Source organism: Heteronotia binoei, chromosome 15 (assembly GCF_032191835.1).
Source record: "Heteronotia binoei isolate CCM8104 ecotype False Entrance Well chromosome 15, APGP_CSIRO_Hbin_v1, whole genome shotgun sequence".
Classification (NCBI taxonomy): Eukaryota; Metazoa; Chordata; class Lepidosauria; order Squamata; family Gekkonidae; genus Heteronotia; species Heteronotia binoei.
In genome coordinates this window covers 47,259,824-47,287,769 of record NC_083237.1, presented here as the reverse complement: position 1 = coordinate 47,287,769, position 27,946 = coordinate 47,259,824, and the positions used below count along the sequence as shown (strand labels likewise).

General features: G+C 48.8%; 1 protein-coding gene across 1 annotated transcript in view; it reads right to left on the bottom strand.

The window, feature by feature from the left end:
* The window catches only part of PPP1R9B (protein phosphatase 1 regulatory subunit 9B), a 95,947-nt gene extending 68,214 nt beyond the window's left edge, over positions 1–27,733 (bottom strand). Inside the window, exon 1 of the mRNA XM_060255303.1 lies at positions 26,317–27,733. Coding sequence (XP_060111286.1) covers positions 26,317–27,693 — 1,377 coding nt within the window. The 5' untranslated portion in view covers positions 27,694–27,733. The remainder of the gene's footprint in view (positions 1–26,316) is intronic.
* Positions 27,734–27,946: the final 213 nt, after the last annotated feature.

Sequence of the window (27,946 nt, the reverse complement as noted above, 5' to 3'; positions counted from 1 at the left end):
TTAGACCAAGCCCGGAGATCCAAATCAGGATCTTCACATGCCTCCCATTTTTTAAGGAAGACTCACTCCGGGCAAGCCTAGTTCTGCCTCCAGCTGGGAATACAGTAGAGCGGCTGAATTCTCCTACCCCAATCCGAAGAAATCCCCATACACACACACAAACACACACACACACACAAACATCCCTTAAGATGCTGAAAGTTGTGCGACATCTGTTATGGGAACCAATTCCCCAAGACCAGGGGGGTTTTTTTGTAGCAGGTACTCCTTGGCATATTAGGCCTGATGTAGCCAATCCTCCTGAAGCTTACAGTACACCCTGTACTAATAGCCCTGTAAACTCTTGGAGGATTGGCTACATCAGGGGTGTGTGGCCTAATATGCAAAGGAGCTCCTGCTACAAATGAGAAGGTAAAAAGCGGTCCCTCTGCCTGGTGGCTTCCTGAACCCTGGTTTCCAAGGCTGGCAGGGGACATTTGGAAGCTGGAGAAAGGAAGCTCCACCCATGCATCTTTGTGCCATGGTCCACAGGGAACTAGTCCTCCATGAGAGTAAACAGAGGCATATTTCTACTTCTATCACAGAAAGCAGCCATTCAGAATTAGATCCATTATTGTCGCCTCTGCCCGTCATTGGCATAGGGTGGCTAGGTCCCCACTGCACACTGACGGGGGATGGGAGGTAGGGTTTCCAGATTCAGGTTGAAAAACTCCTGGAGACTTGGGGATGGAGCCTGGGGAAGACAGAGGGAGGTACAATGCCATACAGTCCACCCTCCAAAGCAGCCATTTTCTCCAGAGGAACTGATCTCTGTAGTCTAGAGATGAGCTGCAATTGCCCCCTTCCACCTGGGGACTGGCATCTCTACGCAACTCTCTAGTAGAAAAACCTTGTTCCTAACATCTTTCCTGAGATCCTTTATCTAGAGATGCTGGGTTCGAACCTGTGACTTTCTGCATACAAGCTACATTTTTACCACTGAGCCACAGTCCCTTCCCTTGTTCAGCTCCCCAGCAACACATCTCATCAGAGAACTTTCTGCTAGATCATGCCCCAGGTTTCCCCACTGGTCTGCCTCCCACTCAACCCATCCTTATTACCACCACCCATCTCCAAATCAAGCCAACTTTCCTCTGTTATAAGAACATAACATAAGAAGAGCCCTGCTGAGTAAGACCAATGGCCCCTCTAGTCCAGCATCCTGTTTCACAGAGTGGCCAGCCAGTTTCTTTGGAAGACCAGCAACAGGGCACTGAGATCGAGGCCTTCCCCTGATGCTGCCTCGTGGCTCTGGGATTCAGAGACGTAGAGCATCCAGGGCTTTCTTTATTTAGCAGGAAAGCACAGGAATGCAGGTCCAGCTGACTTGGCATCAGGGGGTGTGGCCTAATATGCAAATGAGTTCCTGCTGGACCTTTTCTTTTTAAAAAAGCCCTGAATGTATCTGAATGTAAAAGTTCCCAGCAGCAACCACGGCTAGTAGCCACTGAAAGACCTATCCTCCATGAATCTATCTAATCCCTTTTTGAAGCTGTCTATTCTTGTGGCCGTCACTACATCCCGTGGCAGCGAATTCCACATTTTAATCACGCTGTGTAAAGCAGTATTTCCTTTTGTCCTTCCTGAACCTTTGCCCATAAGCATCACTGGATGTCCTCAAGTTCTAGTGTTTGGGAAGTTGTGGAAAAAATTCTCAACTCTTCCATGAAACCTTTGGCGCAAAGTCTTACAAGACCAGGCTCGCATAGCTGAAATTAGGCCTCAGATTCAGCAGGAGCTCACAGCAGCACAGCTCCTGAACCTTTCTGAGGGTTCCCCCTCCTCCTCCCCACCTACCTACCTTGTTCATTGAACAGTAGGTGCAGCTGCATAACAATCCCTGGATTAGGAGAGCGGGCAGCCAGTCAGCCAGCCACCAGGGGCTTTGCCACACCCCCAGCAGCCCTCATTAACCCCTGGAGAAGCCCACACCACCCTTTCTCCACTTCTTATGTGATTTTTGGCAGCAGGTGGCTTGCTGGCCTTTTGAGTGGGGTGGGTGGGTGTGGCGGTCCAGGAGAGCCCCAGGTGAGTGAAGCCTGCTTTGGACTTGTTCACCCAGGGCTCTCCTTTCTTGCATCAGGTTGCTTTTGGCTGACAGGGGTTGCATATTCTAATCAGTTATGCTAATGAGCTCCGCCACCTATTTTTCTACAAAACAACCCCTGGCTGAAATGAAGGCATACCCTCCCTCCGAGTTTAATCCCAGCACTCTCTCCCTCATGTCAAATTGTAGACTGCAGTATTGGCAGAGACCTTTCTTATACACTGTAGAGCACCAGGCACATTGATGGCACTGTCTAAATCAGGGGTGTCAAACATGAGGCCTTGGGGTTGAATCAGGCCCCCAAAGGGCTCCTATCAGGCCCCCGAGCAACTGGCTGTCATCTGCTTCCTTCTTCCTATCTCTTGCTTCCTTCCTTGTTACAGAGCAAATCCCCTATTTTCTCCATTGTCTTCCTCCCTTGGGGAGGAAGGCAGAGCTTGTTTTTTCCTGGCTCTCTCAATCACACAGCAGAGCTACTGAAAGGTGCTTCCTTTGCCTAGTTCCCTGGATCCCATGGGAGAAATAGAAAGAAAGCACTTTTAAGACCAACGTGCTAATGTTTTAAGCATGTTTTAAGGTTTTTTAAAACAAAATATTTAATTGTGTTTGTCTGTTTCCTTTATAAAGTTTATATCTCTGCTACCTAATCTTAAATAGGTACACACACGGCCTAGCCCAACAAGGTCACATTTATGTCAGATACGGCCCTCGTAACAAATTAGTTTGACACTCCTGGTCTAAATTATAACAACATGAAGAGTCTAAATCTTATGGGGTAGCACTCCTGCTAACGGGGGGTTGCGTCTATTCAAAGGGGCGTGCTTTCCCTGTCATTGCAAAGAGAGGTCATCCCCTCCCATATCTCCTTCACCAAGCAAGCCGCCCCCCCCCGGCCCACTTCGGTACAACTTGGACAATCTGTACGACTTCCACAGGGGTTCCTCTTCGCGTGGCCTTCAAGCTGAGAAGAAAAATAGCAGCTACCCTGCATTAGGTCTGATTGCATAAAGGAATACAGACGGCAGGAAGCCGCCTTGGGGAAAAGGTGTTCCATTATTCTTCCATTTCTGGCCAGCAGGGGGGCAGTAATAGCTGCTGCCCACTCCTGAACGGTCCACGTGGATTCTCTGGGATGCTGTAAACGATCCCTAATTGAACATCGATGTAAATAGTGTCCAAATGCAAAATGCACTGTGGTTCAGAGACCTCGTCACTGGTCCTTCTAGCACTACCAGGAAGGGAGGCAGTGGGATCTGAGAAGCAGTTGATTCCATCACCACTGTCTACCACCCAGGACTCTACCCTTCCCACCCGAAAGCCGGGGCACCTAATACTTCTCTTCACCTTGTTCTTCACTCAGTGTGCCTTGCCGCACATGCACAATAGGGCTTCCCAAACCCTTGCTGAAAGTGAAAGCTTGGGAAACGCTATTGGGTGTGCATGGTTTACGGTGCTACGTTTAAAGCCACTTGGGGGCAGGAACATCATCTGCTTTGGCTTCTGGGCAGGACAGTGAAGACGGCAGTGAAAGGCAAAAACCGGCAGCCAGGGCAGAGCTGCCATTGGTGTCTATCCAACCATAAAGTTCCATATGTGGAAGATAGGGGGCATGATTTCTGCTGACTCCCCGCCTTCTACGGAAGATCCCTACTTTGCCCCCACCTGTGACGTTCTTGAAGATCCACTAATCCCCTAAGATTAAAATTTTGCAGAGGGGAATTCAGTGGCCTATATTAGCTCAGGAAAGCAAGGAAGTTCCACAACACAAAGTCCAGGGATGGTGAGCTACGTGCCACTGGTTCCAGCTGTCAACCTGAACTCAGTTTTCTGAACCATGGTCATTGTGTGAGCTGAGCAGGAAGGAAAGGAGGGCATTATTGCACATTAGCTAATGAGGAGTTACGATGTATACTCTCTTGACATGTGATGCTGGAGAGAGAGACAGAGACAGAGAGAGAGAGCGTGAGAGAGCGCTGTGAAGGCACCAGTCAAGTGGATCCCCAAGTATAGTATCACTATCTTTGATCACTTTGTTCTGGATGACTCTGCAGGCCTAATTCAGGCATAAACAAGGCTTTTTTTGAACAGGAACCCAGTTCTGGCAGGCTTGGCATCAGGGGGTGTGGCCTAATATGCAAATGAGTTCCTGCTGGTCTTTTTCTACAAAAAAAAAGCCCTGGGTATAAGCATGCACTTTAAGAGGCCCTAAGCATTGCTAGCTCTAGGTTGTGAAATACCTGGAGATTTTGGAGGCTAGGGAAGGAGGGATTTGAGGAGGGGAGGGACCTCGACAAGGTATAATGCCATGGAATCCACCTTCCAAAACTGCCATTTTCTCTGGGGAAACTGAACTCTGTTATCTGGAGACCAGTTGTAATTCCGGGAGATCTCCAGCCATCACTTGCAGGCTGGCAATCCTGTCTTGTGGCTCCAGACTTCCAACTGCTCCTCTACATTCCCAGCCAGATCTGTGGCCATTTGCTGGTGTTGTACTGCTGAACAGACCATCCTCACTGCCTGTTCCATTCACTGTGAATCCTCACCGTCAGCTTGGAGGTGGTTTGGACCACAGTATGATCCCCTGTGGCCAGACCCCCTGGAACCCTGGGCTTCCCATCTCAACGCTACACAGATCTCTACCATCTATGGATTGCGTCATCAGAGCAGCAAGGCAGTCTGGGTGTTCAAAAGAGGGAGGGGGGAACCGATACAGAAGATGTGTGTCACTCCGGAAGAGTGCATTTAGTTGGTGCAAAATAGGAGCATTGTCTAACAATTTGCCCCATTTGTCTCATCCTCTGCACACGAAGTCCACTTGATGCTCCGGAGAGAGGGTGAGCAGATGGCCCAGCAGCCTGAAAACAGAGACCACCAAGTAGTTTCCTCTTCTAGGGAGGGGGTGGGGGAGGATTATAGCAGTGTTGGGGCTGGAGGCAAGACAATAACACCACTCTAACAAACCCTCCAGCCCCAAATACCATAAGGGGCTACTGCTGCAGGGGGCACGGCAGAGTTCCAAGATCCCTGTTGCTGTCACCACCAAGGAGGGAATGTCGACTAGAGGTGAAATGAGCTTACCAATAATTATAATACTAATACATGCCCAGTGAAATGCTGTTTGCCACTTTGGGGGCAGGAAGCAATCTTCTCCAGGCAATTTGACCAGGGATCCAAGACTTTTTTTTTTTACCGTCTTCTGGGGCATGCAGCAGGGGTCACTGAGGGAGTAGGGGGAGGTGTTTGTGAATTTCCTGCATTGTGCAGGGGTTGGACTAGATGACTCCAAAAGTCCCTTCCAACTCTATGGTTCTACGAATAGTAGCAATAATAATAATTACTGTGTGCCATTAAGTCGCAACTGATTCACAGTGACTACTGGGTTTCCAAGGCAAGAGATGAGCAGAGGTGGGTTTGCCATTGCTTTCCTTTTGTCAGCCCAAAATTCTGACAATTTGTTAGACAATGCTCCTATTTTGCACCAACTAAATGCAGGATAAGTTCTTCCAGAGTGACATACATCTTCTGTATCGGTCCCCCCCACCCCACTTTGAACACCCAGATTGCCTTGCAGCTCCACTGACACATGTGATCTCTGTGGCTGCTTTTTCTCCAGCTCCTCCCAGAATCTATCTGTGCATCCTTATTCCAAAGGAGTTCTGGCTGGGATGCAGGATTCTCTCCCGCATCTTGCCCTCACAACACCCCTGTGAGGTAGGCAAGGCTGAGAGAGAATGAGTGGGCCAAGGTCATCCACTGAGCTTTACGGCTGAGCAGGGATTTGATCCCAGTTCTAGTCTGATGCTCTAACCACTGAAGCCCTTTTCAGAGGTTATTGCCCACATGTACAAGAAGGCCTAAAGGGAAATCAACCCAGACTGCTCCCTGGAAAGTTAGATGCTGAAGCTCAAATACTTTGGCCACCAAATGAGAAGGGAGCACTCACTGGAGGAGATCCTGATGCTGAGAAAGACAAGGCAAAAGAAGAAGGGGACGGCAAAAGATGAGATGGCTGGACAGCGTTACTGATGTAACAAACACGAATTTCAGCAGATTTCGGAGGATGGTGGAAGACAGGAGAGTCTGGCATGACTTTGTCCATGGGGTCGCAAAGAGTCGGACTCAACTGTGCGACTGAACAACAACACAAAAAGGCTATCTGCCTTGTGCAGGTCTTCCCAATATGCACAGTTACCAGGCTCTCTAAACAGAGACAAAGCATCTATTCTGTACTCACATATGCACTTATTACACACAAACTGAGACCTCTTGATTTTACAGGGTTCTGGTTCACATATACCAAAACCATAAAGATAAAGGTGAACGCACCAAGCTGTTACCGACCCATGGGGTGACATCACATCACAATGTTTTCTGGGCAGACTTTTTTACGGGGTGGTTTGCCATTGCCTTCTCCAGACATCTACACTACCCCAGCAAGCTGGGTACTCATTTTACTGACCTCGGAAGGATGGAAGGCTGAGTCAACCATGAGCCGGCTACCCGAACCCAGCTTCTGCCAGGATTGAACTCAGGTCATGAGCACAGCTTGGACTGCAGTACTACAGTTTACCACTCTGTGTCACGGGGCCAAAACCATACATGTATGCAAAATACACCTGCTGCCCCTGTTCACACAACAAGGTGACTGCAAATATCAAGAACATAAGCGTGTGCTCCTGACATGTGCTACTGCTAGGCTTCCAGGAAAAAGGCTTACGCAGTGGTATTCACTGTTCCACAGTCCCGAGAGCAGACATGCAAGGGTTTTATGCACCTGCTGGTTTCAGGAAACCCCTCTTCCATGTTGACTTCTCTGACAAAGAAACACCTGTAGCTTGCAGAGGATTCTGGGGCATATGGCAAGCAGTGTTCCCTCTAAGCTGAGTTAGTGTGAGCTAGCTCACAGATTTTTAGCTTCCAGCTCACGCATTTTTGTCTTAGCTCAGGAAAACTGACCCCAGAGCACACTAATTTATGCAGTAGCTCACAACTTTAATACCAGTAGCTCACAAAGTAGAATTTTTGCTCACAAGGCTCTGCAGCTTAGAGGGAACATTGATGGCAAGATGCATACTCAGTTCGTGAGGGCCACCGCTGGTCCGTAACTCCCGTGAATCATACTGTGATCCTGCCCTTCCTCCAGCAAGCACAAGTCAGCAAATGGGGTTCTCCCCTTCCCCAGTTTATCCCACAACAACCCTGTGAGGTAGTTTAGGCTGAGAAGGTGGGAGTGCTCGCTCAGCAAGCTTCATGGCAGATGGGAAATCAAATCCGGGCCTTGCCCGACCTAGTCCAACACTCTAACAACTCAAACCACACAATGTGAACTGACAACATGTCCTAGAACACATATGGACGTTCCCTTGAGAGGGTACGCTGCAGAGGAAGGGGGATTAGTAATGGCAGAGCAGCTGTCATTCAGGCAAGGAACATTGCTGATCTTCTCCTTGAAGATCCCCCAATAAGCTTCCAGCAAATCCAGGGCTGCTCAAACGACTGCCTGAAAGCCACCGGTAGATCATATTTGGCAGAATTTCAAGGCTGGAGGAGAGTAATAGGTAAGGTCACCAGGTCTCCAATGGCCACCAGCAGATGACATACAAGGGTATTTTAAAAATAAAAAGGTAAAGGTAGTCCCCTGTGCAAACACCAGTCGTTTCTGACTCTGGGGTGACATTGCATCACAGCGTTTTCACGGCAGACTTTTTACGGGGTGGTTTGCCATTGCCTTCCCCAGTCATCTACACTTCCCCCCCAGCAAGCTGGGTACTCATTTGACCGACCTCGGAAGGATGGAAGGCTGAGTCAACCTTGAGCTGGCTACCTGGACCAGCTTCCACCAGGATCGAACTCAGGTCGTGAGCAGAGAGCTTGGACTGCAGTACTGCAGCTTTACCACTCTGTGCCACAGAGCTCTTTTTTAAAAATACCCGATGCCATTTGATAGATAACACACACAGTGGTACTTGATGATATTTTAAGAGTTGGCTCCTTATGAGATTCCCTGATCGAAGCCTGCTGAAATCAAGCTGAGAATTCTGTCCGTTTTTTGTGCTGGTTTTATAGTAGTATATATCTTTTTGACATGCCAGTAAAGGTTGTCTTTCTGTCTATAAAGCTGAGAAAGTCCAACCAATTTAAAGCAATCGAACGTCAATTTTTGAAGTGACGCTCCCTCCCAAAATTACATTTTTAAAAAATGTGATCCTGAATTCTGCATTGGAAAGTTCTCACTTTGCAAGGAGGCGCGATCTCATTGCATTCTGACCACTTATGCATATTCCTTTCTGTGCTACTCAACCCCCTCCGCGTCTTACTGGAACCGGAGTAGCTCAAAAGACAGGCCGGTTTAAAAGGGAGATGCCACAATGTATAAAAACCCTCCACACAAAAATCCTAGTGACAAGGATAGAGAGGACTAAAACGGCTTCTTGCAAAAGAGAAAGACATTCTGGATATGCCTAGAGATATTCCTTATAGAGAGCCCCATGGCGCAGAGTAGTAAAGCTGCAGTACTGCAGTCAAACTCTCTACTCACAATTTGAGTTCAATCCCGGTGGAAGCTGGGTTCAGGTAGCCGGCTCACGGTTGACTCAGCCTTCCATCCTTCCAATGTTGGTAAAATGAGTACCCTGCTTGCTGGGGGTTACTGGGGAAGGCAATGGCAAACCACCCCGTAAGAAGCCTGCCGTGAAAATATCATGACGCAACGTCACCCCAGAGTTGGAAATGACTGGTGCTTTAACAGGGGGACTACCTTTACCTTTTTATTCTTCCTTATGGGTTAGCCTAAAGCCTGAATGGAACTTTAAAAATCACCTATTAGGATGATCCACAAAGAGAACACTAAGAGCAGCTCTGCTGGATCAGAGGAAAGGTCCTCCTTTCCCAGCATCCTGCTTCCTGCACTAGATAGCCCACTACTTCTAGGCAGTCCACAAGCAAGGCACAGCAGCATTAGCTCCCCCTCCCAGCACACGCTTTTAGAGGCTCACTGCCTCTGAACATGGAGGTATCCATGTAGTCATTGTGGCTAAGAACCTTTCTAGACTGACAGCAGGCAAAAATGAATACCTATTGTTAGGGATGGAATTCTAGCAGGAGCTCCTTTGCATATTAGGCCACAAACCCCTGATGCAGCCAATCCTCCAAGAGCTTACAAAAAAAGACCCTTGTAAGCTCTTGAAGGATTGGCTACATCAGGGGTGTATGGCCTAATATGCAAAGGAGCTCATACTAGAATTCCACCCCTGCCTTTTGCACTGAAGACCCTATGAGCTAATCCTCCTTGGAGTGCAGGCTAGGTGTGATGATTCCTTTGGCACAAACAGGGGGCTGTGCAAGACACAGAAGTGGCACGTTCACTTCCACTGGGGCCCCTTCTAAAAACAGAAATGCTTGCCTTAGGACTTTCCGGCTTTTGACTGCCCCAGCTAAAATGCTCAAGAGATAGATGATGTGACAGACCCCAGCCTGAGACCCTGGAGAGCCGCTGCCAATCTGAGGAGACAATACTGACCTTGATAGGCCAATGCTCTGATTCAGAATAAGGCAGCTTCGTGCTTTCAATTGCGCACAAGGTTTCTGCCAAGACTTTCATCAGTTGGGAAGGGGCATCTCCAGCTACGTCAAGGAATAGAAGAAACAAAAGGCCCCAGCCAGAGACTCTAGAGAGCTGTTGCCAGTCTGAGTAGACAATACTGATCTTGATGGACCAAGGCCCTGATTCAGGGCTGGCCCTAGACTGCCTGGCACCCTAGGCAAGGCTAACCTCTGGCACACACACTCCCTGCCCTGAGTCACATGGGGAGTGTCCAATTCAGTACCCCCCAGAATGCCAGCACCCTAGGCAATCACCTAGTTCATCTAGTGGCAATTCAGTATAAGGCAGCTCCGTCTTGTGTTGAGGAAAACCGGAGCCAGGAAATATCAGCCCTTCCCTCCTCCCTATATCGTGTCTCTCAAACAAATCAGGGCCCCACACGGCTGATGATGACAATGGACAGGTGATCTGAAGCTCCAGACACGGAACTCAACAACATTTGGATTAGTCTGACCTTTAAAGGTCTCGGGCCCTTGAACACATGGAGCTGCCTTGTCCTGACGCAGAGTGCTGGCTGGTCTGATCTGGTAGCACTGCCTAAAGCGACTCGCCGCGACTTTCCAAGAGCGGAAGCGGAACATCTATCGTGCTTTTATCCCACCCACCCTTCCTCCAAGGAGCTCAGAGCAGCAGGCACGACTCTCCTGCCTCCGGTTCTGTCCTCACAATAACCTCCCAACGAAGGTTGGGCTGAGACTGAGAGCGTGCCACTCGCTCAAGGTCTCTGAGCACGCTCCATGGCAGCGTGGGGATTTGAACCCTGATCTCTTAGATCCTAATCTGACACTCTAACCGCTACACTACTCTGGCCCTGTAGCCCTTTCAGCTGATTCCTTCCACGGCATCACTGTCTTTTACGGCTCTGCAGCAGAGCTCAAATCTAAAGCAGCCACCAAGAATGGAAATGACTCCCTTCTGCATCGATCTTTCTTCCTTTGCTGCTGAATTCCCTTAGCTTTGTTTGATATTAAAACACCGAGGATCAAACAGCGTAATTAATTTTTCTCAGGCAATGCACGGCCTTGCACAACTATTAGCTTGCACTCGGCACTGATGGTCAATCGGCACGGTCCTTTGACTCCCCCACAACGGAGCTCGCAGGGTAACTCCATCACAGTTACTTGCATGTTCCCTCTCCCCACAGACGCTGTTCCCTCTCTGGATCAGGGACATGATGCAGGACAGAAGGAACTCCAGCCCCCACCCCTCCATGTCGTTACCCCAAACAAACAGTCTGGGCAAGAAGGGGGATTTATTTGATCCGCTGCAAAAGAGCATGTGACTGCATGGTCTTCTGAAAAGGGCCAAACAGTTCCTTCTCCGCACCATTTCTGTCCAGGGTAATAATGTGGGGGCAGGATGCATGTGTGTGCAGGACAGGGCCAGCCCAGATCTGGACAGTCCAGGCTAGCCTGATCTCATCAGTTTTTGGAAGCTTAGCAGGATCTGCCTAAGTTGGTACTTGGATGGGAGACCACCAAGGAATACCAGTGCAGAGGCAGGCAATGACAAAACATGTCTGAATGTCTCTTGCCTCGAAAACCCTCTGGGGTCGCCATAAGTCATTTGCGACTTGACGGCGAAAGGGGGGGGGCGGAGCTCCTACAGCAAACAGTATGTTCACAAAGAGAGGAGAACACGCAAGTAACCTAATGCTCGAGCATCGTTCACACATTGGTCTGGGTTTCCTGCATCACACACCTTGGGAATTCTGTCTCCTAGAAACCAACCCTCATTCTCACCTATCCACTTCCCCTTATGATGTGCACAATGCTGTTGTAAGAACAGAACTAGATGCGACAGTGGCACATGGTTCTACCCCAATCACAAGGAAAGAGAGAGCAAAGCACAGAGAGCTACTTTTTTTTTTAAATTTCAGGCTAGCTGTCTCCCACCTTTCCAATTCGAGAACTGCCCCAAGCGACTTACATTCAGTGCAATACAATCACATGGGTAAAATTCTAAAGATGTGAATGAAAAAAACCACACATATGCTAACTCTAAAACCAGAACAGATGTTAATTTTAAAAGACTTAAAAAAAAAAAGTAACAAGTTCTCAACTGCCTGCAACAGTACTGCAGGAACTGGTGGAATTCATGGGGCAGGGAGTTCCAAAGATTTGGGGTGGCCACCACGAAGGCCTGTGTGCAGGAGCCCCACACACACACACCAGGTGCAACTCTGCCATCATCGGTCCCCTAGAACAGGGGTGCCCAACTCCCAGGCCGTGGACCGGTACTGGCCCATGGCCTGTTAGCAACAGGGCCGTGGAGAGAGGCAGAGGCACCGCACCGCCCCTTTCACTTGCCCGGGACCCAGGTGGATGAAAGAGGCAATGTGACCTTGCACCTTGGAGCGAGACAGAGCAGCCCCACTGCCCCTTCCATTCACCCGGGACCCAGGCGGACGAAAGACACAGCATGGCCTCGCTCAGAAGCACCACCTCTTTCATCTGCCTGGATCCCGGGCAGGTGGAAGGGGCAGGGTGGCATCAACCTTCATCTATCCCTCATTTAAAGACCCTGGTGGGAGCAAGGATGGGGCGTGAGCGTAGAGGCAGCCTCAAGTGGTAGAAAACCCAGCAACACCCCACACACACACACCGGTCCGCAGAAAAATTGTCTTCCACAAAACCAGTACCTGGTGCCAAAAAGGTTCAGAACCACTGCCCTAGAAGATTTCAAAGAATTGGCTGTTATGACCAACAGAAAGGTGAGCCCACCTCTTGCCTGTTTCTCTGACCTCCCCACGCTCCTTCCCACCAGGTGGTTTGTCTTCCTGCTGAGTTCAGTCCTCACAACAGTTGGTCTGAGACAAACAATGCTAGGACTCCTAGGAGGGGGCAGGAAACAGAGAGCGAAGGCGACATCCGTTCTCCTCACGTACATCTCCTTTTATTCTGTCAAAAATGGGGAGAAGCCCACTTTTCTCTGTGATTGTCAAGTGAGGCTACTGTAAGAGAGGCTTAATGCAAGTGGATACTATGCTCTGGTTGAGGGTGCGGGTTTTTTGTTTATGTTTTTCATTTACATGGAAACACAGAGCTGGAAGACACCCCATCTTGTCTGCCCCACTGCACAATGCAGGAAATTCACAGTTACCTCTCCCCCATGTCCCTCCAGTGACCCCTGCTGCTCTATGCTCAAAGGAAGGCAAAAATCCTCCAGCATCCCTGGGCCAGTCTGTCCTGGAGGAAAATCCCTTCCTAACCCCAAAGTGGTGATCCAATCAGCATTCCCCTGGACACATAAGAAAGGGCCACAAGAACCAAGCACTGGCTCATCCCTCCTAAATTCGTAGTGAGCAAAAGCTCCTGAGTGCAAGTTTTATGCTGCTTCCAGACCTCTCTCCAGGGCTTCTTTTGAGCAGGAACACACAGGAACGCAGTTCCGGCTGGCTTGGTGCCAGGGGGTGTGGCCTAATAGGCAAATGAGTTCCTGCTGGGCTTTTTCTGCAAAAAAAAAAAAGCCCTGCGTGAAACAACGGTGACGTCAGGAGATATGGCCTAACATGCAAATGAGCTCCTGCAGGACTTTTTCTACAAAAAAAAAAAAGCCCTGCCTTCCTCTATTATTTAAAGACCAGGGTGCTATATAACATCTGGTCATCAGGTATGAACAGCAATAGTTTTCTAGCAATCAGAACTGGCAGTCATGTCAATGTAGCAGAGCACCATGGGAGTTTACTCTGCAGGTGCAGGCTGGACAGAAACGAGGCAAGACGTGCAAGCCAACCCGCATAGCACTGTGCTGTATTCTTTACATCAGCTGCTTGCGAAGTGGGGAGAGCAGACTAGGCATCTCCAGCCTTCACACCTTCACACACACAACTGAAAAAAGGGGAAGGACAGTTTAAAATAGGTCCCGCACACCTCAAGAAAGTCTGTTCAGACTGTCCCTCAGTCTTCCAGCTCTCCACAGTCTACTGTTTGGGTTGTCGATCTTTCTCTTTTAAAAAGAAGCTTAAGCAACAGAAGAATTTTCCTACCTTAAGCGGCAAGGCAGAGCAAGAAAGGATGCAACTTCAAAACGCGCATCCAGGTAGATAATCGCTTGTACGCCCGTTTCCGTCTTTCAGCGCATGTTGCCCTGATGTGCTCAGAGGCAAATACCAATGGTGTTTATGCCACATGTTGGAAGACAAGAAGTCTGTCACTGCATTCTTGAAAGCAGCTCTAGATTTCTGGAATTCTGTTCTCCTGGAGATCTGCCAGAGCCCTAGCTTGAGCGTGTCAAAAGGCATTTCTTTGGGGAGAGAGAGGGAAGTTAAAGGAGTCTCTGTGTTGGGAAAAGCTGGGTGGGGGTGGGGGTGATATTTAGATGATAACTGCTATTTTGAAATAGCATCTCATCACCCTTCCAAAGACATGGGGCTAGATGTCTGAATAAAAATGACAAACAAGCATCTACTGACAGGCAGCGGGTATCCTCGCTTGTCTGCCAGGATGGCAGAATGAGCATTTTGTCCATATGAACGCACCCCACCCTGCTATGGTCACACTATGAAATGATCACACATGCCAAAGTCTGCACTCTGCCCCTGAGAGTGGCCTGTCAGAGGCCCAGAAACAGGCACTGTTGTCCCCGAGTTCATTTACAGATGGAAACATTCTGTCTTGTTCAGCAAAAGGATCCAGGACTAACAAAGCATCAGCATGCATAGTTTAGAGAGCTGGACTAGGATCTGGGAGTCCCAGGTTCAAATCTGCACTCTGGGTGACCACTAGCTAAGTCTTCTCCCTCAGTTGCTATCCTAAGAGAACCAGACTGTCTATAGCAGGAGTGGCCAATGGTAGCTCTCCAGATGTTTTTTTGCCTACAACTCCCATCAGCCCCAGCCATTGGCCATGCTGGCTGGGGCTGATGGGAGTTGTAGGCAAAAAACATCTGGAGCACTACCATTGGCCACCCCTAGTCTACAGGACAAGGAACCACAGGGTGTTTCAGCCATATGCTCTTACAGATCCTTACCTTGCATCTTTATGCAATTCTGTCCAAAAGTATAAAAAAATACGGGCTTATCTGACCCAGTAGTCTGCCCACCATAGTTCAGGATCCCCAAGTTTGGGGGTACACAGAGAAACAGGATGTCCTTACCATCAAAACACACCAGAAATCCTACATTTTTATAAGGCTGGATACACAGGAAGACAGATCCTTTATACAGACACATGGAGGAGGAGGTGGAGGAGATTGGATTTATACCCTGCGCTTCACTCAAAGTCTCAGAGTGGCTTAAACTCCTTTCCCCTCCTCTCCCCACCACAGACACTCCATGAGGAAGGTGGGACAGAGAGAGCTCTTTCAAGAACTGCTTTTGAGAGAACAGCTCTGACAGAAGGTCACACCCAGCTGGCTGTATGTGGAGGAGGAGAAACAAACCCAGTTCTCCCAGAATAGAATTCTCTGCTCTTAACCATGACACCAAGCATGGTGGGTTGAGGAGTGGTCTGCTATTCAAAGGAAGACAAAAGGAAAAGAGGACATGACTAGAAATCCAGCCATGCAGGGGGAAAAAAAATCTTTGTTTGAAGCTTAACCCATGTTGGAATAGAAAAAGAAATAGAGTTTGGAACGAACTTGTGGGGGAGGTATTATCCCATGATTACTAACAGTGGACCCCATGGCTTGCAAGCAATTTTCAGAGTACATACAAGTCCCTCTTTCTGCATTCTGCTTTACATGCTGTTCTGGGTAGATTTGCCTCCCTTAGTGGTATCCCCCACATCTTGCAATGCTTACATCTGCCCCGTGATCCCTTCCTCTTTTTCTCCCCCTCTGTCCACAGATAAAAAACTGACAATTCAAGCCAGCAGATGAACAACTTCTCTGTTTGGCTGAGTGCTCTTTTTAAGTTCAGCACCAAGCCACGTAGCTGATCGCAAAGCAGGAAAGCAAAAGAGCAAGATTTGAATCCGGTAGCACCTTAAAGTCCAATAGGATTTTAAGAGGTAAAACTCCCATTGACATCTGATGCAGGAAGCTCTGACTCTCAAAAGCTTATACCCTGAAAATGTTGTTGGTCATTAAGGAACTACTGGACTCAAAACTTGCTCTCCTATTCCAGCCTGACACATCTATACACCTGAAACTGGTGAAGTAGAAGTTTCTCACCCTGTGTGCATGTAAAGAACAGCCAATGGGCTGAATGAAAAGATGGCTAATTAAATCATTAAAGGCTCCTATGAGTTCCTAGTTGATGCCCCCAAAGGAGGCTGCCTGCTGCAACTCTGCATGGTTCACTGATCTTCCTCTCAGCCTCCATGGGATGAGGCAGATAATTCAGCTCCATTTCTCGCTGGGTATCATTGGCTCATTCGCTAAAGAGGCTACCTGTTGGAATGCTGCATAAGTCACTGCTCATGGGTTGCCGAGATAGGCTCCTTTGAGGGCAGATCATCCACAATCTTACGCCCTCTATAAGAATGTCTTTTGGGCTGTAAGCCTCCAATTTTGATCTTGCCCCCCTTGTTTTATGCCTGTCACCACCACTAGACTATGTGATCTTTTTTTTTTTGGTACTGTTCTGCTACCCTGTCAGGTACAACTGGGCCTTTGAGACCTGTTGGCTGCGATCACACACACACTAAATAATGCACGTTCAATGTACTTTCCAACTGGATTTTACTGTGTGAACTGGGAAAATCCAGTGGGAAAGTGCAGTGAAAGAAGACTGAAAGTGCATTATTTAGTGCGTGTGATCACAGCCAACATGTTGTAAGCTGCTCTGGGTTCCTATTGAAGAGAAAAGTGGAGTTTAAATATCTAAATAAATATAATGTAAATAAAGAAGAGTGGGTTTTTATTGTTGGAGTGAGTGACTCAGCATGCCTGGACATTGGGGGGCACTACATCACTCTAAGGGCGTACATGTGTTGTCTCCTTGAATGGGATTCCTCTCTTTGTCTTAACCTGGGAGTTGCCCTTGGACCCCTCCTCTCTCTCTCTCCCTTTGCCCTCTAGTCTATCATCCCATGGCCTTCCATGAAGACACATGCCTGCAGGTCTCTCCTGTACAGATAATGTGCTTAGACTTCCACACATATGATGCCCTGCCAGACAAGCTGGCCATAGGGAAAATACTCTTTAAATTAGAATTTCTTCTATTATTTTGACTGCAACCTGAATGTGAACTGGATCGACTTGTATAAATGTAAGTTTGCCTTTTTTACAATATACTTCTTGGGAGACTTATTTACTGCACTCAAGATCATGCTTCTATGGCTGGACAAAGCTCTGCTATATTAACCAAAAAACCCAATATTTATACCCCACTTTTCTTTATCTCAAGGAGTCTCAAAGCGGCTTACAATCACCTTCCATTTCTCTCTCGACAGCAAGCCCCTTCTAAGACAGATGGGACTGAGAGAGTTCTGACTGGCCCAAGATCACCCAGCAGCTTCATGTGGAGGAGCTGGGAATTAGATTAGAGTCTGCCACCTTTAAGCACTACACCATGCTGGTCAAAACCTCAATATACATGACACGTTTGAAGAGCCTGCCTGGTCTGGAGATTGTTCTGTCCTTTTTCACTCAAGGCAGAGTATCTTTAATGAGTCCTCGTAAATATGAATGATTATAGTATGATCCAAGATGGACCATTTCAGACTGTGCCCAGGGCTCTAACCACTATATGACACTGATTCTATGTCATTCCCACCCACCCCCACCCCCAGATATTCTGCATGCCAATTAGGAGTGAAGGGGTGGACAGAGTCACTGCAGTACAATTCATTCAGGTCCAGAAGAAATGCAAATAACCTTCCTCCTATCTTGTAGAATGCTCTGCCAATGACTGACTTTATCTGTTTATCCTAGAGTTTCATTTGAAACTCTGCTCAAGCACTTCCTGTCAGCATTTTTTTTTTTAAAAAAAACACCTTCTGTTCTGTAGTTTCAGCAATCCAAAGAGCCAATCAGGATCTTCATGATAAGATCTTGTGACATTTTGGGATGAGGATGGATGTAATCAGCACCTTCTTCAACTGGGGCTTTAATCACATATTAAAATTTGCTCCCCTAATTGATCAGTGGGCTGTGGAATGGTACAGTATAGCCTGATCTTGTCAGAGTTCAGATGCTAAGAAGGGTTGGTACTTAGAAGGAGGACCACCGAGGCAGACTCTGCAGATGAAGGCAATGGTGAACTACCTCTGCTTCTCACTTGTCTTGAAAGCTCCCTTGTTGGGGCTGCCACAAGTCAGCTGTGACTTGATGGCACTTATGTATGTAATCAGGGCTTTTTTGTGCGACAGCCTATAAAATCCTTTCGTTATTTGGGGTTTATGTAAAAAAATGTGTGTTTCTTCCAGGCTTATATGACTTGTACTGCAGTGACTCTCTCCACCCCTTCAGAAGGACCACTAACAGATAAACAGAAGAATTATGACATCAATAGGGCTGCCAAGCCCCCGGTCCGGGTGGGGAATCCCCTGCCCCGGAGGTTCCTAACCCGCCAGCCCACATTGGGCCAGCAGGGAGAACCTCCCCATGCATCGCCGGCATGATGACATCACCCGGAAGTGACATCAAAATGGTGGTGCACATGCGGGCTGCTCTAGGCGTTCCTGGGAAAACTATGGTTTTCCTGGCCATTCTAGCCATTTGGGAGGAGAAAATCTCAGGTACAATAGGTACAAGTGGAGAGCCAGTTTGATGTGGTGGTTAAGTGTCCAGACTCTTATCTAGGAGAACCGGGTTTGATTTCCTACTCCTCCACTTGCACCTGATGGAATGGCCTTGGGTCAACCACTGCTCTCATAGGAGTTGTCCTTGAAAGGGCAGCTGCTGTGAGAGCCCTCTCAGCCCCACCCAACTCACAGGGGGACTGTTGTGAGGGGAGAAGATATAGAAGATTGTAAGCCACTCTGAATCAGAAAGAAGGGCGGGTTATAAATCTGCAGTCTTCTTCTTGGCAATCCTAGACATCAATACAATCTGATCCTCCTATGTTAAAATTTTTGTATAGCAACAAATATTTAGTTTAAATAGTTATTTGTTCAAGTTTTATCATTTTAAAAATTGTAACTGAAATTGTTGTTTTTAACATGACTGTTAGTCTGCTTGCAGAGTGGGCGGGATATAAATCTAAGGTAAATAAATAAATTTTGCAGGGAAAGCCCAGCAGGAACTCATTTGCTTATTAGGCCACACCCCTGACATCATCATTGTTTTGCACAGTGCTTTTCGGGTAGAAAATGCCCAGGAGGAACTCATTTGCATAGTAGGCCACACCCCCTGGTGACAAGCCAGTTGGAACTGCATTCCTATGCATTTGTTAAAAAAAAACACCCTGTATGTAATTGACCAATGGTGTTGACTTAAAGGTACATCATTGTGTAGATCTCTGTCTGTCTGTCTGTCTCACTCACTCTGCTCACAAGCTGACTTCCTCTTTTTACACTCAAGGCTGCAGCAACAAGAATTTAAAGATAGTTTGTTCTTTCACTTTGCATCTCAAAACACCAGGCAGTTTCTCTTGTAGCAGAAAATGAATGTGACATTTCTGCAGGTACAAATCAGCCCAGGCAACTGAACTCAACAGAATTCAGCTGGATAAGTGCTGATCGTGGACACATCTTCCACCATACTGATGGGTCTTGAACTTATTTAACTTTGAAGCAATTCTTGGCCTCGGCATTCTATTGCTTTAGGAATACTCCACATCCCCATAGTGGCTGAAACAGAAACTATTAGGTTTAGTTTAATTTATTGTATGATCAAAGACCAGCATAGATAAAATACTACAAAGCTATTAATGGGGAGAAAAGCCAGAATTAAAAATAGGCGATGATATAAATAGACAGTAATATAGTAGTTATTTACATAAACCCCAAATAACGAAAGCAACTGACGGATTTTATAGGCTGTTGCACAAAATTTTTGCGACTGAGGCAGAAACTATTAGACGTGAAATATCATGCTGTCAACGAAATGCAGAAGCCATATTTCCTTCCAACAGCAAACTCTAACTTGGGTTTCCAACTGTGGCTTCAGAAATACCTGGAGATTTGAAGGCGGAGACTGAGAAAGTGGGGTTTAGGGGTGGGAGGGATTTTGTTAGGGTATACCGCTGTGCAATCCATCTTATGCATGTTGTAAATGAATAAATAATTGATAAATAAGTTATTTATGTAGTCTGGAGATCTGTTACAATTCCAGGAGGTCTTCAGCCCCCACCTAGAGGTTGGCAACCCTTGCTCTAACCTGTCCCTTAAACCAGTGGCTCCCAGTCTTTTTTGCACCAGGGACCGGTTTTGTGGAAGACAGTTTTTCTACACACCAGTGGGGGTGGTACGTTGGGGCTTTTGCCACCCCAGGTTGCCCCCCCCGCCCCATCCCTACCTATGGGGATCTTTAAATGAGGGGTGGGCGAAGGTCGGCCTCAATGCCCCTTCTGCCTGCCCAGGACCTAGGAGAATGAAAGTGGTGGTGCTTTGGAGCAAGGCTGTGCTGCCTCTTTCAGCAAAAGGGGTGGCGGGGCAGCTCTGCCTCACTCCGCGGCCCAGTTGCTAACAGGCTATGGACCAGAACCCATCCACAGACTGGGGGTTGGAGACCCCTGCCATAAACCATTTTTTAAAAAGTTACTGTATGACAGCCCTAGCTGACAGGCCTCTACCACTTTCACGCTTTTTGTGGGGTACTTCTGGCACGAGCATCACACCCCTTGGAGGTATATTAACCTCCCTCCTCACTGACACGTGGCCAGAGAGCCGGTGTTGTCCATGACAGTCATACTGCACTGTGCTTCCTGCTTCCTAACATTTTTCAACCGGAACTGCCTGAGGGTCCTGTTGTCAGTGAAGGGTCCGTATGTGGACTGCCTTCAAAGTATGCAAACGATCACAGGGAACACAGCCCATCTGTACCAGAGACCCATAGAGAAAGCCAGCTTAACTAAACATTCTGTAATCCTAGTCCTATTATTTTGAGGTTGGTAAAATGAGTATTCAGCTTGCTGGTGGTGAAGGAAGAGGAAGAGGAAGAGGAAGAAGAAGAGGAAGAGGAAGAGGAAGAAGAAGAAGAAGAAGAAGAAGAAGAAGAAGAAGAAGAAGAAGAAGAAGAAGAAGAAGAAGAAGAAGAAGAAGAAGAAGAAGAAGAAGAAGAAGAAGAAGAATTATACCCCACCAGAGTGGTAAAGCTGCAGTACTGCAGAGTCCTCTGCTCATGACCTGAGTTCGATCCCAGCAGAAGCTGGTTCAGGTAGCTGGCTCGAGGTTGACTCAGCCTTCCATCCTTCCGAGGTCGGTAAAATGAGTACCCAGCTTGTTGGGGGGAAAGCGTAGATGACTGGGGAAGGCAATGCCAAACCACCCCGTAAAAAAGTCTGCCGTGAAAACATTGAAAAAGCAACGTCACCCCAGAGTTGAAAATGGCTGGTGCTTGCACAGGGGACTACCTTTACCCGTTTTTTACTTCTCTCTGAATCAGCCTCGGAGTGGCTTACAATCTCCTATATCTTCTCCCCCCACCTCTGTGAGGTAGGTGGGGCTGAGAGAGCTCTCCCAGAAGCTGCCCTTTCAAGGACAAGCTTTGTGATGGCTATGACTGACCCAAAGCCATTCCAGCAGCTGCAAGTGGAGGCGTGGGGAATCAAACCTGGTTCTCTCAGATAAGAGTCCGCACACTTAACCACTACACCAAACTGGCTCTGACTGGGGAAGGCAATGGCAAACCACCCCATAACAAAAAGTCTGCCAAAGAAACGTCATGCTGTGACATCACCCCATGAGTCGGTAACAACTCAGTGCTTGCACAGGGGACTACCTTTACCTTTCTATTACATGGTTTACCAGATGTCTCATCCTGCTGATAGCATTAGTTTACAGTCTCATCCACCCTGAGTCTCAGGGGGAGAGGCAGACTATGAGTTTAGTAAATAAATACATAATGTGTGTCTTCCCTGTTTTTAATCAATTGCAGTCACAAATCTGGTACCAAAGATCAGAAGTTTCTAACAAATCTGGAATCCAACGCCTCTTATTTCAGAAATTAGACTTTTTTTTGTGCTGATTTTTTAGAAATCAGACATTAATTTTGTGCAACTGCTTTTGTGTGTGCATGTGTGAGCCCCATCTAATGAGGACTTCATCCTTTCCATCTCTCTCCATGGATTACCCATTTTATCCCAGTCTTCCTTCAGGGAGATCTGAGCGGCATACCCCAGTTCTGATCCTCTCCATTTTATACTCAACAACAACCTTGTAAAGTAGGTTGGGCTAAGAGAGAGTGGCTAGCCAAAGGTCACACCCAGGAAGCTTCCATGGCATGAGCCAGGATTCAAAACTGGGTCTCCCACATCCTAGTGCAGAACTCTAAATGCTTCATTACCCCCATGGCTTCTAAGGGATGCCTGGGGCTTTCACCATGGAAAACTCTTTTTGTTTTTGCCATCATGTCACATAAGACAAACCATGTTGGATCAGGCCAGTGGCCCATCCAGTTCAATACTCTGTCACACAGTGGCCAAAGAACCAAGTGCCATCAGGAGGCCCACCAGTGGGGCCAGGACACTAGAAGCCCTCCCACTGTGCCCCCCCAAGCACCAAGAATACAGAGCATCACCTGCCCCAGACAGAGAGTTCCATCTATACCCTGTGGCTAATAGCCACTGATGGACCTCTGCTCCATATGCTTATCCAATCCTCTTGAAGCCATCACCTTCTATGCCAGTGACACCTGACTTATAGTGACCCCATAGGGTTTTCAAGGCAAGAGACATTCAGCGGTGGTTTGCCATTGCTTGCCTCTATGTTATGACCCTGGCATCCCATTCAAATACTAGCCAAGGTTGACCCTGCTTAGGTTCTGAGATCTGATGATATCAGGTTAACCTGGGTCACCCAGGTCAGGACGGCTAGCTCTTGGACAAAGAAAGAAGACAAACAAGGCATCGTTCTTTCAGCCAGACTTAGGCTTTGGCTTCTGGGACTGTATTCAATGCTCTGCACATTTCACCCATGGCAGGAGATGTACAGGAGCTGTGCATTACTGGAGATAGCCTTGTCCTGTAATCTCTGTTGCACTTCCAGTTTGGTGTGGGATGTGGTCCAGCACCTGGCATCAGTTGTAATCCAACAATAGCAAGAGTTTGGGGAAAGGATGGAGGAAAGGGAGTTCTAGAATCATAGAGGCTGGAAGCAGAAGGTCCTCGTTCCAGGGTAAGGTCCTCCAGAAGCCAGCACACACTCTCCCAGCCTGACAGATTAACCTACATCTGGTGAGGAAGGGTGAACCCAGTGCCAGCAGGTCTGATAATGCCGGGAAGCTCCGGCAAATTAGCCAAGTGATGGCTTTTTTTGTAGGAGGAACTCCTTTGCATATCAGGCTACAAACCCCTGATGTAGCCAATCCTCCAAGGGCTTAGAGGGCTCTTAGTCCAGGGCCTTCTGAAAGCTCCAGAAGGATTGGCTGCATCAGGGGTGTGTGGCCTTAATATGCAAAGGAGCTCTTGCTACAAAAAAAGCCCTGGCTTCTCAGAGGAAGGCAAATCCAGCCCAACTATCAGAGTCACGCAAACAAAATACAGGATTGGATCCCGTCTGCTTTTCTATTGGTGAAAGGAAGAAAGGTCCCCTTGGAACCATGAAAAGGACCATAGATCCCGCATGGACAAATGCTTCATGGGAGGAAGATGCAAAGAATAGGGGATAGGATGAGCAGAAAAGCTGGTAGGATCCAATCCGTGATTTATGGCAGTTTCCCCTCGAATACGGCACATGCTGTGCCTTCTGCTTGGCACAACACCCACCTGATCTCTCTGAAAGGAAGCGTGCGCCCACCTCTCAGCATCCCGCCACTTAACTCTGGCAGCCCTCCACGCCCGAGACGTCACCCAGGGTCCAGCTATCTGCTTTTTCTCCCCCCACCCCAAAATGCCTACAGACAAAGCCAAACTGAACAAGCTGCCTGCTTCCCAACTCCGCCATCGCTACCCAGAAGCCGAAATGCACGCATGCAAATTGCAGTCCACGCATGCGGCGGCTGTGCCTAGCAAGACTGTGCATACGTGTACGCGTGGTTTTAAATAATCGCTGGCTCTTAAAAATCTGACCCTTCGGCCTGCAAATTGCAAGTCAGAATGATTTACTGAAATGAGTACAGAAATGTGTTGTGAGCCCTGTATGGTGGGGGGGGGGAGGGGGGAGGATGGCTCCCGGGAATCTATGCACATTACGACAGCCCTGCTGGGGTTGGAGAATGAGGGATGTGGCCTCTCCCCCTGGGGCATCTGAGATTGTTTACTAGGATGATGGAAGTGTGCCAGAAGGTCAAGGAAATGTGACCTTTGGCCTGGGGCACCTCACTGCCTCCCACCATCTGCTTCGCGGCACACTAACCCACATTGTAATCTCTTTATTTATAGATTACATTGGTATCCAGGCCCTTCCTCCCTGGAGCTCAGAACGTGCCCCCTCTCCTTAATCCTCAGAACAACCCTGCAAGGTAGGCTAGGTCAAAAAAGAGTGGTAAGTCCTATTTAACAAGGCAAGCTGGAGCACTTTCCCTATGAAGAAAGGTTGAAACGCTTGGGACTCTTTAGCTTGGAGAAACGTCGACTGCGGGGTGACATGATAGAGGTTTACAAGATAATGCATGGGATGGAGAAAGTAGAGAAAGAAGTACTTTTCTCCCTTTCTCACAATACGAGAACTCGTGGGCATTCGATGAAATTGCTGAGCAGACAGGTTAAAACGGATAAAAGGAAGTACTTCACCCAAAGGGTGATTAACATGTGGAATTCACTGCCACAGGAGGTGGTGGCGGCCACAAGTATAGCCACCTTCAAGAGGGGTTTAGATAAAAATATGGAGCAGAGGTCCATCAGTGGCTATTAGCCACAGTGTGTGTGTATATATAAATTTTTTTGCCACTGTGTGACACAGAGTGTTGGACTGGATGGGCCGTTGGCCTGATCCAACATGGCTTCTCTTATGTTCTTATGTTAAGCTTTGAGTCAAAGTGAGGACTGGATCTCCTGTCCTCTCCCTAGGCTAAACACCCAACATTCTTGCTACTACAGAACACAAGCTAGAAGGGGATCGATGGACAACGCGAGCTGCTATGGGTAGAATTTAATTGCCATGGGCAGATTTAACTGGGTGATCATGAATTTCCTTGGACATCTAGGAACCCAGAGCCCCTCGCCAGCTCTCCTCTAAGGCCAATTCCTTTCTCTTCTTGACTGCCTTTTCACCTGCAGAAGACAGGGAGCTTTTTAGATCTGCCGTCCTCTTGGCAACTGGCTTTTCGCTACTAACTCTTGGGCACTGCATCCAGGGTGTCTCTGTTCCTTGCAAGGTGTAGGGGGTGGGGGCAGAAAGGTGGACAGTCTGCTTGGCTAGGGCAGAAGGTAGGGGGAAGGGCTGGTGAAGAACAGATGGCGACCGAGCCTCTCTCCCTAATTTGTGTTGTAGATGCCTATTTTTTTTCCCCCCTTTCCAGCCGACGTGGTACGGCTGTGCTGGAAACCGAGATTCACATCAGATGTGCTATTCCCTTTACTACCAGCAGCCAGCTGTAAAAAGGATTCATTAATAATCCCTCCCTTGCCTCCAGTGTTTCGTAAAAGCAACGCCTTTCAGGATAAGGAAAAAAGACAAGGATGGAGAACGGCCTCTCTCTCTCTCTTTTTGACCAAATCTAGCCACCTCAGCATCTCTCCTGCTGCCAGATCGTCAGGTGGGGGGACGGTCCCTTGCAACCCCACCCTTTTCTGTCTTTTCTCTCCTGGATTTTGCACTAGGAATCAAAAAGGAAGCAGGGAAAGGGCCTCGAAACACTGGCACGGTCCGCTATGACATTGGTGGCTCTCCTTTCAGATATACCAGTCTCATTTCCTTTGATTCACGGTTTCAATTCCCAAGCCTCAATGAAAAGCCCAGTCTTGTCAAAAGCCAGCCTCCTGCCACCCCCACCCCCCCAGCTTTTAGGGTGGGAGAGTTACGCAGCGCTCATACGCTGCCTCATCTCTTCCATGGATGCATCTTCATGCATGCAGAGAGAAAAAACTGAAATGCAGACAAAACAAAAACGAGCTCCCTTCCTGTCATTTTGTCTAGGCCTCGTGAGTGCAGGCAGTAATCTGTCACAGGCCTTGCAAAATCAAGGCCTAAACAGGAAATCCTACTGTGGAGGGGACAGAAGAAGATACCTCTCTAGCAGGATAGGCCTAGTTCTCACCGACAGCAGATGAGATGGTAAACCTGTGCCTGGACTGTACCATTTCAGAACATAGGTACAGGCTTGCCATGACTGAATGTTCTTTCATTAAAAAATAAACTCCATACGTGGAAAACTAACGTCGCGAAGACTATGTTAGAATCTTTCTCCACGATTTAGGGATCTCCGTGCTGTGAAATCTGTTGGTAGGGAGAAATATTCCCTCTTGTGAATTCCCACCTGAAGTGGCACAGTCCAGACACAATTTTACCCCTTCAGCGGCTGTTTCTGAGAAACAGGTCAAAGTTGGAAGATTCAAGAGTGGATCTGACTTTGAGGTCTCCCTTTTGTATGGAAAATATGACATTTCTCTTGGGCAGTTCAGCCCAACCTCTACGTATAACCGTTTCTCTCAAGGCCCAGCTGTCAACGCTGCTAAGTGACATTACACCCGAAGGCCTACCTGGATGGGGGCCGTGCTGAAGTGGATCTTGCGGTTGGGGGCAGGCTCCTCCTCTTCTGACAGCCCTGGGATCTCCACACAGCTGGATTCCGGCGCATACAGTCCATCGGCATCCTCGTCTTCATCCAGCCCACTCCCTCCCGAGTCCTCCCCCAGCCCACTGTAGGCACTAATGTCCACCAAGTCAGCCTCAGAGAAGTCCTCTTTCTTAGACTCATCACCCAAATCATTCTCCTCAGGTCCTTCAGCCTTGACCTCACAGTATGTGTCTGCCAATGAGCCTGGAGTCTCTAGGTGTCTCTCCCCAGCTTGTCCGCCATTTTCCAAAGCTGCATGCACTGTGACCTCGGCCTGGATCACTTCAGCCCTGGCGGTGTCAGAGCCTTTGGAGACCTTGCTGTGCTCCTCAGCTGCTGCCACCGCCACCTCAGCCGCCTCAAATTCTTGCTCCGAGTCTCCGCTCTCCTCCACTTCCACGGGCTTTATCTTCCGGACCTCTTGGACCTTCTGGGGACGCAGGCCTGAGTTACTGTCCTTGTCACCCAGTTTGAGGGCCACTGGCCCGCCAGCAGGAAGTTTGTTCTGGGTTTTGTCGGCTTCGGGCAGCCTGCCCCTTACCTGGAGAATAGGCCCATCGCTGGCCCGCCCTTCCGCTTTGGCCCCTTCCGGAGCCTGAAGGAAAACCCTGGACCTTTTGGGGATGATCTTGGAGTTGAGGGGCCCGACTTTGCCAGGGGCCTTGTGGAGATTGTTCCTCAGGTCGGCCTTCTCAAAGACAGCGCTGAGCTGGCTGACAGTGGGCGAGACAGCCTCAGTGTCCAACTTATCCAGGGACTCGGTGCTGCCATTGAAGCGGACCACCACGTCCAGCTTGCGGTCCTGGAAGCCAGCCCGCTCCTTCCTCAAGAGCAGCTTGTTGGTGGTCTCCTTCTCCTGGAGGCTCCTCTCGAAGATCTTGCGGGTCTCCTGGAGCTTGGAGACGGGCTTGTCCGGCTTGGAGTCGAAGCGGCTGACCCGCTCGGAGACGCTGGTGCCCAGCTTGAGCAAGGCACTGTGGTCCACGTTCTCGTTCAGGCTGCTGGCCCGGGGCAAGGACAAGCGGACGGGCTTCTCCTTCATCTTGGCCAGCTCCAGCGGCCCCTCGCCCCCTGGGGTGCCCATCTGCAGGAACATGTTCTTGATCCGGTGGACGTTGGAGCCATACTTCTTGTTGCGGGCGGCCTTCCTGGCCTCCTCGCCGTCGGGGTCGCCCAGGGCATCCTTGGGGGCTTTCAAGGCTTGGATGCCGGCTTCATAGGCGTTCCGGTGAGGGGAGGCACTCCTTAAGCCGCTGCCGTTGCCGCCGCCGGGACTGGAATGGGGCTCGGTCTTCATCATGGTTCAGCAGATCTTGGGGCGTCGCGGACACCACATAGCCTCCTCCCCCCACCGATGCCCCTCTTTCGCCCGCCGGGTGTCCCCCCACCCCGGCCCCTCCTCGGCAACGGACTCACATCGCGAGGGAGGCCAGGGCGCCTTGCATTGTGTCCGATGGGGGGGGGGGAGAGAATGTGGCCGGCGGGGGCGTTGGAGGCGAGGCCAGGGGGGGTCCGCGGCGCTTACCCGACGGTCAGACAGAGCCCTTCGGAGG